Source organism: Sprattus sprattus (assembly GCF_963457725.1).
Source record: "Sprattus sprattus genome assembly, chromosome: 7".
In the NCBI taxonomy this organism is placed as follows: domain Eukaryota; kingdom Metazoa; phylum Chordata; class Actinopteri; order Clupeiformes; family Clupeidae; genus Sprattus; species Sprattus sprattus.
This window is the reverse complement of record NC_137926.1, coordinates 3,692,120-3,704,619: the sequence shown is the minus strand read 5'-3', so window position 1 is coordinate 3,704,619 and position 12,500 is coordinate 3,692,120. Positions and strand designations below refer to the sequence as shown.

Below are 12,500 nucleotides of genomic sequence, written 5' to 3'. Positions count from 1 at the left end.
GCTAATATGAGCTGCAAAGGCGATGAAAAGATACGTTTAAGGATTTAAAAATCCAATACCACCACACACACACACACACATACACACACACACACACACACACACACACACACATACACACACACACTGTCCAATTCTGTCCCCCCAGCTGTTGGCTGATATTGTGTGATTTATGTGATTGTGTTGTGCACTGCACTGTGTATTCTCCGTAAAGCGCCGTAGTACCGGTCAAACTAAAGTCCCCGTGGAGACCAAGTCTTATCTTTGATGGCGATGATGACAACCAGAGTTGTCATGGTATATAACTGTTGATGCATCCATTAGGAGGGAGGAATGCGTGATAAATTGTACTGTACCGAGAGGCTTGGTGTTATAAAACTTAAACCAATCAGGATGCAGTGATACTGGATGGTGTCATGACTACAGTGCCTTGCATAAGCATTCACCCCCTTGGATGATTTTCCCTTTTATTGCTTTTATAAATCAATCATGGTCAATATTTTGAAGAGGGCTATCTTGTGATTTTTTTCGTCAAAAAAGCCAACTTACATTGAACCAGATTGATTATAAAAGCAATAAAAGGGAAAAACATCCAAGGGGGTGAATGCTTATGAGGCACTGTACACAGCAACGGACGGCTTCCCTGTCTTGGTCAGTGGTTGAGGCAGTTCTCCACTATCCTTTGGTCCAGTCAGCACAACTCTAAACCTATAGTGGAACTACTTAACAGCAACCGGGCAGGTGCCTAACATATTTGAGATGTCACAGTCTTCCAGAAAGTCTTTTCCATGCGTGTCATGAAAGGAAGAAGACTTACAGCACTGCAACAAGCAGATTAATAACTATAATGGTTGAGCTGTGTTGTCGAATGAAGACTTTTAGTTTTTTTGTCAAAGCTGTATCTTCTTTTTTTAAAGAATCTGTTGCTTATATCTGCTGATGCCCATGGAAGTAAGCACACTGGATCAATGTCGTATAAATGCTGGATCAATGGCGTATAAATACTGCGTACCACAAAGAGGGCCGCTTAGTGCTTGTCAAGATCTCCGAGATGAAGCCGTCTGCCTGCTAAGTTTAGCCACTGCAAGGGTGACGGAGCTTTTGGAGTGCGTCTCTAGAGGCGCTCTGCGTGTCCATAAAATGCACCACGCTCTCGTCAATAAACCCCTCTTAAACCAGCCACAATCTGTGACTTTACAGCCATTTTGATACTTCAGGGAAAGACTAATGATGCACTGACACTCAGACTGTTCAATCTCCACTTTATTGCCCCTTACTAAGCTGCAGTTACGCAGAATACAGCTAAACTTGTAGAGAATTCATTTTTTTGCATTCTCTCTTTATAGCGCTTCCCATTCCCCAGTTTCCCAGAGAACTGAGCGCTTTTTTTTTTGTGATCAATTTTTTTATTGACACCATTTATGCAGTCAAGACATTCATGCAGTTACAACATGCAAGACAAAAGTATATCAGAACATTATTTCCATTTATCATCTGGTGTACAGAACTGAGTCGCTTTTTAAGGTGGAATTGTTCAGCCGGCTGAACTGGCAGTTTGACAGATGCGGCCACCTGCTCTCCGCGGCGCGCTAACTGCTTGTGAAACACAGCAGCAGGTGATGTATGAAATGAGTGTTCTTCCATTACCGTTTCCGACAGCTTTAAAAGGAAATCACACTCCATAATGTAATCGCTACACTTCTGTGAGACCGAGTTTCCTAAATCCACATTTCCGCTATGCATATTTGTGTTTTCACACTTCATTTGCGAATGAAGTCGTGTTCGGTATCAGTATGTCGTCTGCTGCATACCTCTAATTCTTTGGGGGGTCGGGTGGGTGAGGGGGGGTTTCCAGCTTCTTAGCTGGAATTTCACTTTGATTTTCTTGTGACTAACATTGTGCCACTTCAGTCTCAGCCAGTGTGGTCTGTTCTTGTCTGACACCAATACTTTAGTATTTCTAAACAGAAACTAAGGGTTGTAAGTAACTTTACTCCCAACACCACCACCACCCCCTCTCTCCTGTTGATTCTTCATTTCCTCTTGAAGAGAGAGAGAGAGAGAGAGAGAGAGAGAGACAAATTGACGTGGTCTTGTGTTGTTTCGCCAATGGCCTTTTACGTGACCTGAGTAGCCAGATGTCTGTGCTGTGGACTCCCAGGGGATTGTGGGTAAGTGCTGGTGGGCCTGTCTCGCTCCTCTGCTGGTTTGTGGTGTGTGTGTGTGTGTGTGTGTGTGTGTGTGTGTGTGGGCCTGGCTCGCTCCTCTGCTGGTTGGTGGTGTGTGTGTGTGTGTGTGTGTGTGTGTGTGTGTGTGGGCCTGTCTCGCTCCTCTGCTGGTTTGTGGTGTGTGTGTGTGTGTGTGTGTGTGTGTGTGTGTGTGTGTGTGTGTGGGCCTGGCTCGCTCCTCTGCTGGTTTGTGGGCAGAGCAGCTAAGTGCTCAGCTGGGTCAAAGCCAGCGCCACGACCATTCCCTCTGTGCTGTAGATTAATAGGTAAGCACGTCCAGGGGCGCCGATAGCACTGGGGACGAGGGGGGACGAGTTCCCCACTAGATTCATAGTGACCCTGATCCGTCCCCACCACTCTCCGTACGTAAGGTAACAATCATCAGTAAATAACTCTGCACAACTGATTAGGCGATGTAAGCGCCCCCCCCCCCCAGTTAAAAAATCCAATCTGAACTGCTGAGTACGTCCTGCCACAACTAGGCTTTGCCTCAAAGACGGTCAAGGACAACCAGAGCTTTTCAGAGAGATCGGCTGTTTGGAAAAGGGTTGACTATTGATTTGAGGGCTATTTTTCTTCCAGTGGTTAAGTTAAGACATGGGAGCAGGGTTGAGGCAATATTAAATATTAGTCTTCGAAACTGAGTGCCCATATACACAGTGAAGATGTTGCTACCAATTACACTAATACTGCAGATGCATCTGAGAAAAGATAGTGGCGTGGGATGCATTCGGTTGTGCTTTCAAATAGGTTCATTTGTTTTGTAAGGATGCAATAAAACTTTTAACCGTCAATCAAACATAAAGCGTCTAGCCTCAGTCAATTAGACTGTTTAGCTCTCGTAGCCTCTTCACATCATTATGAAGTAATGAGATTAGCAAAGAATAGCTCTGAAAGTGTTGCACAGATGTCTGTCTCAGTCCGGCTCTAACCATTCATTTGAGGTCCATTGTCTTTAGACAAAGCTCGAGTACACCACTGAAGGTTACGATGCCATTGCGACCCCAGTTTATTGAGGTCCTACAGCTGGGGTTATTTTGAGAACGGACTTGTGTCTCTTACCCCGTCTCACATCTGGAACACGAGGCTGGGAACATTTTTCAGTGTGGCAACACTGTGCCTTCTACGTTACGTGAGGATGTGTGTGTGTGTGTGTGTGTGTGTGTGTGTGTGTGTGTGTGTGTGTGTGTGTGAGAGTGTGCGTGCGTCAGTGCGTTTGTGTGTGTGTGTGTGCGTCAGTGCGTGTGTGTGTGTGTGTGTGTGTGTGTGTGTGTGTGTGCGTGCGTCAGTGCGTTTGTGTGTGTGTGTGTGCGTCAGTGCGTGTGTGTGCGTCAGTGCGTGTGTGTGTGTGTGTGTGCGTGTGTGTGTGTGTGTGTGCGTCAGTGCGTGTGTGCGTGTGTGTGTGTGTGTGTGTGTGTGTGTGTGTGTGTGTGTGTGTGTGTGCGCGTGTCAGTGCATTTGTGTGTGTGTGCGTCAGTGCGTGCGGGTGTGTGTTTAAGTGCACTCGATGTGTGTTTCTGCCCAAGCAGCGGGGGAATCCCGCAACACTTTGCCTTCTACGTTACGTGAGGATGTCATTGATTTGGCAAAGCCATTTTGTGACCACAGCCGTGGCACTGAAACCACTTTCATTCTGTTAAGATGACAGGAAGACGATGAAAGGATGCTTTTTGGCAGAGCTTCTGCAGTGCTGTCTGCCTTTTAAAATGCTCTTTCGGAGTGATTAACAAGCTGTCTCATATACAGGTTCTCTTCAAGTTACAATTGTGGTTCAAGGAAATTATTAAATATACACTTTCACAGTTGTAAATGATATATGACATTTTATACACTATAGTGAAGTCAGCTGTGCCATTCTAAAGAGTTTTGTTTTGTAACATCAACTGTACTCTATTCAGTTTATGAAACATCGACTGTGTTTCATTCAGTTTATGAAACATCGACTGTATTCTATTCAGTTTATGAAACATCGACTGTATTTCATTCAGTTTATGAAACATGGACTGTATTTCATTCAGTTTATGAAACATGGACTGTATTTCATTCAGTTTATGAAACAGTGATTTGAAGCTAAGCTGGCTGTTGAGCTGCCCTGTGTGACTAATGTCATAGTTAATGCCCCGTCATGTCACGCCATGCTAATGACATAATTATTGCCAGTTATGTTACATCATGTTAATCTTAAACAATAAACACACAGTTTAGAATTGTTTTGGAAAATGATTAAATATACACATTCACAGTTTTAAATGATATATAACATTTGAAACAGAATAAATCAGTTAAAAAGTAATATATTTTAAAGAACGACCTCTATGAATCCATGACTTTAAATATCTTTCATCTTGACTACCTTACTATAACATACAAACCCCTCTCTTGTTGAGACCTGCCTTTTAAATACATTTCTAAACATAATACAATTTGCACGGTGCACAAGTGAAAAGGATGCAGAGAGCTGACTTGCGGCATGGAAACCTTTTTGTCTGCATTAGTGCGTAATGCACCGTATGAGGAATGCAATCTGCTGCACGGTCATCAGTAAGGGACGGGCTGATCGGAATCTCAATGAGGAGGACCACAGCAGTGTCCATGTTCCTTCCTGACCTGTCTAACCACTGAGGCCCCTCTAGACGGAGGATGCTGATGTGATGAACGGCATTCATGCTCTAAGTCAGTGGTTCTTAGCCTTATTGGAGGTACTGAACCCTGCAAGCTTCATCAGTGCCTTCACCGAACCCTTCGTAATTTGAAAAATAAAATATGATTTCTTCAAACGTAGGTATGTATAAAAACGGCCCGACATTGCTAGTGTAAACCGGGCTATACTGTGTGTGTCTTGACCCCTGCCAAACCCCTGAGAGTGACTCAACGAACCCAGGTTAAGAACCACTGCTCTAAGTACAGATCTCCTTTTATGGTAGTAGAAACAACATCACAGGGAATTTCATTTATTTTGCTTAGGCATCACTTTTTTTTTCTTCCAGAAAGGGATTTTTCAGTTCCGCAGTCACGTTGGTGGTCTAATGAATCCTGATCAGATCCGACAAGTATCTTTCCTTAGAAATGTGAGCGGTTTGAGGCTAGAAAGTAATCCCTGTAAACTGAATCCTAACAATGTGAGCTCCATAATAAGGTTCACTCGTAGTGCACTTACTCTTGGGGTACTGTAGGGCAGAATCAATCACTTAACTGTTTACATGTGGCGCTGTGTGGCAGTCATGTCATACTGCCCCGTTGGCCCAAATGATTTTTGAGGAGGTGTGCATACACAAAACATGCAACCCTAAGGCGCGTGTGTGTGTGTGTGTGCGCTGTGTGTGTGTGTGTGTGTGTGTGTGTGTGTGTGTGTGTGTGTGTGTGTGTGTGTGTGTGTGTGTGTGTGTGTGTGTGTGTGTGTGTGTGTGTGTGTGTGTGTGTGTGTGTTTAAGAGCACACGCATGTGTGTTTCTGCACAGGCAGGGGGGGAATCCCGCACAGCTGTGCTCAAGTGGTCACATGTGTCTCCGGTTGGACGTGTTGGATCCATGGCAGGCCCTGGCCGAGGCGGTGTGTGTGTGTGTGTGCGTGTGTGTGTGTGTGTGATCAATGGCAGGCCCTGGCCGAGGCTGGGTAAGATGGAGGGCGGCTGGAGGGGGGGGAGCAGGTGGAGAGCAGGCTCCTGGCAGGCTGTGTGTGTGTGTGTGTGTGTGTGTGTGTGTGTGTGTGTGTGTGTGATCCTGGCAGGCTAGGCGCCCCGGCCACAGGCGCCTCTCTCATGTGCAGCTGCCTCTGGGCAGGGGCTGTTGTGGTCGGACCCAGGGGCATTTCAGAACGTTGTTCTTCGGGGGCGTAAGGGGGAGGTGGGTTCCCTTGCCAAAGAATGAGACAGGAGGAAAGGGAGAAGATGGTAAACGGAGAGGGAGAGAGGGAAGAGGGAAGAGGGAAGAGAGAGGGAAGAGAGAGTGAAGAGACAGGGAGGAACGGGAGAAGATGGTAAACGGAGAGAGAGAGGGAAGAGAGTGAGGGAAGAGAGAGGGAAGAGAGAGAGAGAGAGAGAGAGAGGGAAGAGAGTGAGGGAAGAGAGAGGGTGAGAGGGAGAGAGAGAGAGAGAGAGAGAGAGAGCGAGAGAGAGAGAAGAGAGGGTGAGACGGAGCGAGAGAGAGAGGGAAGAGAGTGAGGGAAGAGAGAGGGAAGAGAGAGAGAGATGGTAAACGGAGAGGGCTCCTGATTTGCCAGTGGACGCGTCTGTGCCCAGCGTGAAAGTGTGTGGTCAGGGGCCGGGAGGAAAGGGCCCCATTGTGCTGCTCCTGGGGGCCACGTCCTGAATGTGACAGATACGAACATGATATTCCTTACACTGATGCCTCACGGCTAAACGATGACCATATGGTGACTTAATGACATGCTGAGGAACCCACTCAGAAACTGACAGCATGTCCTGAAGCTTGGGGCAAGCAAGCATAAGCAGGGAGGTAAAGGAATGAGAGGTTGCCAGTCTGGGGGAGAGAGAGGCTTTTGAAATTGAAACGGAATAATTAAAGGCATCGACAAATGAAACCTGACAAATATGCAACACACTGCAAGTCAAAGGGAAAATAAAGCCATTTAACCGTGGGTGGTCTTGCATCTCCAACTAGGATGGGGTTTCGCACAGTAATTGGCTGACAGTTGAAAGCAAAGTGATTGTGGTAGACTTGCAGAAGGGGCATTCACCATAGTATTTCTCACCTGGGTGTCGCTTTTGGCACAGGAGGTTTCACTCTCCATTTGATGTGGATATCAACATGGATGGATGTGTGTTCAAATTAAAATCTTAAAAAATGTAAACTATGTTTAGTCATATGTCTGCGCTCTGTATTGTGCATAGTTTGTGTTAATGTTGAGAAAATATGGGGTTAATGAGTTTTAATCGCATTGGCAAATGTCCCCTCAAACTTCTCAGTTTGTGTAAGCTACCACCCAGTACTGGGCCAACCTGGGTTCACAGCAGTGTAATCCAGGATCAGACTCGTTTGGTCTGTCTCCAAATAGATTTTCCATGCAGTCATATTGTGCTGTTTTCTGAGTCCCATTCTATTGAGGTTTTACAACCATTTTTGATTACCTTCTGATGTCCAGGCACCCCTTTCCTGCAGATCAAGACCACTAATTGTCAGTATACAAACATTTTGTCTTATGCTATTTTTAATTAATTTCAGTCACTATACGAAGTATATTCGTTCATCAAATGTCAAGCAATGTAAAATACTTGTACGCTTGTTGTATATACCAAAAGATGAGGGTGTTGAACCATACTCTGCATGGATTATTCATTACTCGTAAATTTAGTTCTCATTAAAATATTTCTAAAGGATTACCATGAAGTCCGAGAGATTCTTAAATGAATGCAGTGTTGAATGCGTAAACCCTGAAAGCGCGTGCCAATGGAGGGAATCCTCAGTCACACACGGAGACTTTCCCGGTTGCAGCTCCGCCCACCTCTCCCGCGGCTGCAACTGCGGCGCCAGGGAGAACTCACTAGTGTGTTGACCTCGCAGTCTCGCAAAACGGCATTTCCATCTGAATTAACGCTCCTTTGCGTACTACTTGCCAACGCTTTGCCCTAGGTTTTGCCCGAGACGAAGTCAAGACACAATGCAGGCACGTCTCTCAATGGCACGGAGTTATTTTACACTTTCTGTCTTTTATGTTTTTTTTGCTTATTTGTCTCTTCGCCCGCAAGGAGCTCTGTGCGGCAGTCTCACTTGTAACCCATCCTCTCGTCGGCTGGAATCGGTGCAGGAGTTGGTCCACCGGTCCGGAGTGGTGGTGGAGGGCAAGCTGCAGGACGATGGACAAGAGAGTGGCATCAACGCGCAGCAGACCACGGCCAAAGTGAACAGGAGTACCACGGGGATGATGAATGATGACCTGATCGATGAGGTGCAGGAACCGGTGCCAAACCGGACATCACATTTGAAGCCACATCACGTCAGGGTGAGGGTCCACCAAGTGTGGGAGATGAAGGCGGGAGGTCTCGCGAAGGATTCTATTGTTTCTCTGCTGTGGTACACCGGAGATAACTGTTCCTCACTTAGCGCTGACACGCGCTATATGTTCTTTATGGAGTCTACGAATGACACGTCGGTGTTCACCGCGGCTTTCCCACCTGTCGAGATAAGGCGAGCCGTCAGAAAGGATGTCAGCAAAGTCTTATGCCCAAGCTGTGGTAGGTACACATACTTCCCACTTTGATTTTAAAACATGTCATGACTCCGATCGTAAGTTACGCAGGAAACTTCTTTAAGGCTACTGTTTGAAGAGTTTCTACCTCCGCCTAAATAATGCCGCAATAAGTTTAATGCTTCGCTTGATCAAAGCTTTTTACATCACATGTAGGCAGCCTGACATCCATTACAGCCAAATGTCTATCACATTCAGAAGACTGGAAAGACTGCGTTCCGCCACGTGTGGACAGGAGCGTAACTTAAGTTATGACCGATGATGGACGCGGGAGCTCTCTAAGCTCGTGGTGCTGAATTTGATTCACCCGGAATGCGTGCAATGGTTGTAGCATATGGATTGGATGCGATGATGGTTAGCGTGCAAAAATATATTTAGCCTGGATCCATTTTACGACACGGTCGTTTTTGTTTGTGGACTCTCATTGAACACATTATGTTTGCAGACTCAATATCATGTGTTTTTCTTGTCTGTTCTGGTCGATTTCAGCACTTCATCTGACGTTCCTTAGCATGTAGTGTTTCCGGAACAAACAAAGTGCTTTTTTTTCAGATGTGGTCAGATGTGCATGCTCTGAACCCTCAATTTGAGACGTATCTTCCATGTAGGGATTATGTACCCACATATTGTTCCCATCTCACTCCTTCAACCATACTCAGATTTGCACAAGTTTACAACAGTCTGAGATCTCTTTACCAGCAAATGCAGTCAGGGTAAATACAGTGTTTGTATTACATACATATGGATTATACTGATCCCTTGGGGACAATAATGCATCGAATGGCAATGCATTAAAACCAGTGACAGTAGTTGGTGTTAAATCACACACATAATGCCACTGGTATGATAAAGAGTCCCTAGAGAGGGCAACCCTGTGCGTGCTTGGTTGGCCCATGCTTATGGAATGATCCTACCACCCAGAGCATGCATTCTGATTCTGAATTCTGATGCAGTTACTTTCCAGTTCTGCTGGAATGTTTTTATGAAGTTGGTGTCCAACATTTAAACTGATTACATGATGTTGTTGTGGGTAAGGCCTGTGGGGTTGATAGTAGCTTGGTTTGATCTATTTTACTTTGTTTGAAGCATAGTTGTTATTCTGACCCGAACCAGAAAACTATTCCTCTAGATCATTTTTACTTGTTAAACTGACATGCAGACAGACAGACGCGACATTACAATAATCTCACCTGCAGTTACTCTTCTAACTGCCCACTAAATCCACTCTGCACAATAGGGGTGCTATTACTATATAAAAATCCTTTGCAGTTTTCAAACTGATCTTAGTTGACAGCAAAGATTTGTTGAAAGTCAACGTGCCTGGCATAGTGCTTGCTATGGCAAGACTGCTTCCTGTGCCAAGGCGTTGTGTGAGCAGCCTGTTGTGCGTTCTGCGGATGATTGGGCTTTGTTTTGGGTTTTGGCATAATGCACCTAAAATCCTTTTCGTTTCCAAGAATTGCGACATTGGGTATGGGGCAAACAAACAGTCCAGTAAGGAGCTTTGGGCTGTTCATGAGTTGAATGTTTCTTTGTGTTGGGTTCACCTGGAGCCAGAACAATAGTCCTGAGAAATGTGCCCCTGTGCCACTGTGCCACTGTCTCAAACATTCCTCCCGGGGCAGGAACTCTCTGGGTGATTCATTGAGCAGTTTGTCCGGGGCATTTCAGGTCAGGATTACACACATGACCTCTCCTCGCTCTGCTGTTTAGATGGATGATATATGCGATTGCAGATTGGTGATATATGCGATTGCAGATTGGTGATACATGCGATTGCAGATTGGTGATATATGCGATTGCAGATTGTAGATGGATGATATATGCGATTGCAGATTGTAGATGGATGATATACGTATGTGATTGCAGATTGTAGATGGATGATATATGCGATTGCAGATTGCAGATTGCAGATTGCAGAAGCTCATCTGACTTCTAAGAGAACGGGGGAAATAAAGACATATTTTCTCTCTTTTCAACCATTGGTTGATAGTACGCTGACAGAGAACCAGCATGAATGACTTTAGATCTCTCCTGAAATACATTTACTTGGAAAAAACTCTTTCAGTTGTGACACTTCGTAGTATAGAACAATACGAAAACAAAAAGTACTCAAAAGAAGTTATAGGAGTGAGGTTTTTGAGGTTGCATTCCACGGAACGTGCTGTAGATGTAGTTGCATCTTCATAAGAGTGCCTCCAGACCTTTCTATTAAAACTATTTTATCTAGTTCAGAGAACAGCTGATATATGAGTGGACCACAAAGCCATGGGCAGGGTTAAATGAACTCTGTAAGGAATGATCGGATGCCTTTATGGGCAAGACTGCACACAATTCACCTGGAAAAACATAAAGATTCATGAAGGAAAATGTACTGCGCTGAAATCCAAGACTGCAATCAATAACAATAACATAAAACATTGCACTGAGAAGCTCCTGTGAAAGGAGGCCAACAGCAAATGAGTCCAAACATGTGTTTTTGTCTGATGGGATCTTTTGCATGCCTTGTCCGAATTTGAAAACTCCCACACATTATTAATAATAATAATAATAATAATAATAATAATAATAATAATAATAATAATGATTCATTTTATCCCAAACTCCCACACATTAATAATAATAATAATAATAATGATAATAATAATAATAATAATAATTCATTTTATTTTTAACGCACTTTTCATTCAAAAGAATCTCAGAGTGCCAGCTTGCGGTGTGAGTTGGGGACAGCATCATGTCATGGGAATGATTTTCAGTGACAGGAACGCTTGTTTGGATGAATCTCCTTCCTGTTTTGACGTTTGGCTATGAGGGACCTGCCTTCTTCTGAAGGTGCCACTCAAAGGGACATTTACTGTTGGTCCTCGGCCTGTTTTGAAACCTTTTATGTGATTTTCTGGCCAAAAAACAAAAGAAAATCTGGAAAACTGTGGAGTCTGTGGAATTCTCTCATCTTATCATTAATGATACTCTGTTTATGTATATTGATTGAACTCATTTCTGTGGAATTCTCTCATCTTATCATTAACGATACTCTGTTTCTGTATATTGATTGAACTCATTTCACTGTTTTGCCTTTGCCCGATCAGTTCATCCGGAGTGAAACGAACAGTTGTGCGCTCTAGGCCGAACTGGAATGCCCTAAGTGAAGTGTAATCTGTGTTATGAAAAAATACTAGCAGCCGTAGAGACTGTGTGTGTGTGTGTATGTGTGTGTGTGTGTGTGTGTGTGTGTGTGTGTGTGTGTGTGTGTGAGCGTAGAGAGCTGTCCTACAAATGTGGAAAATGCTTCAGTTAAGTCTGAACCCATTTAATTTGTTTCATGAAGAGGCCAGTAGAGACACGTCATATTGTGATCATTATAAAAGTCTGTGCGCTAACTTCTGGGTCAATCCGATTAAACCACATGTGTCATCGCTGCTGCCATTGCTGCTCCTGTCCCTGGACTTTATGCTGTCCTCATGTGTCTCCTCTGTCCCGGGACCTTATGCTGTGCCAGTCCTCTGTCCCAAATGAAATCGTCCAGCAGTTATTTTGGGGTGTAATCATGGTGATTTGATTGGTCACTTTACACAGTTATGTTGGGGTGTAATCCTAGTGATTTGATTGGTCACTTCACACAGTTATTTTGGGGTGTAATCCCGGTGATTTGATTGGTCACTTTAGATATGAGGATATGAGATGTAGGTGTATTCATTTGCTTTTTGGAAATGGCAATGCTATTGCCTCAGCGTAGTTTATATATCTATAGCAGTGTTTTGAGAATGAGCTAATCAGTCAAGCCGTAACCACAGCGATTGACCTCCGTCTGCAGGGGCCAGGGTATCCTTTAGTCCAGGCTAACTATGCCTCTGATCACCTTTTATATCTTAAATAATGGCAATGAGATTGATTGATCCCTCTGAAGGGCCCCCTGGCGTCCTCCGGGAGCTCCATATTTCTGAGCTGGCAGGCAGCTGACAGTGTGGGCGTGTGTGTGTGTGTGTGTGTGTGTGTGTGTGTGTGTTTGTGTGTGTGTGTGTGTGTGTGTGTGTGTGTGTGTGTGTGTGTGTGTGTGTGTGACTG

At 44.6% G+C, this 12,500-nt stretch overlaps 1 protein-coding gene across 1 annotated transcript in view; it reads left to right on the top strand.

Annotated features, from left to right (window-relative positions):
• Positions 1-7,844: 7,844 nt before the first annotated feature.
• nrg1 (neuregulin 1) overlaps positions 7,845-12,500 on the top strand; it is a gene marked incomplete at its 5' end in the record, with an annotated part of 112,472 nt that continues 107,816 nt past the window's right edge. Inside the window, 1 exon segment of the mRNA XM_080842226.1 lies at positions 7,845-8,418. Within this exon segment, the coding sequence (XP_080698352.1) occupies positions 7,845-8,418 (574 nt within the window).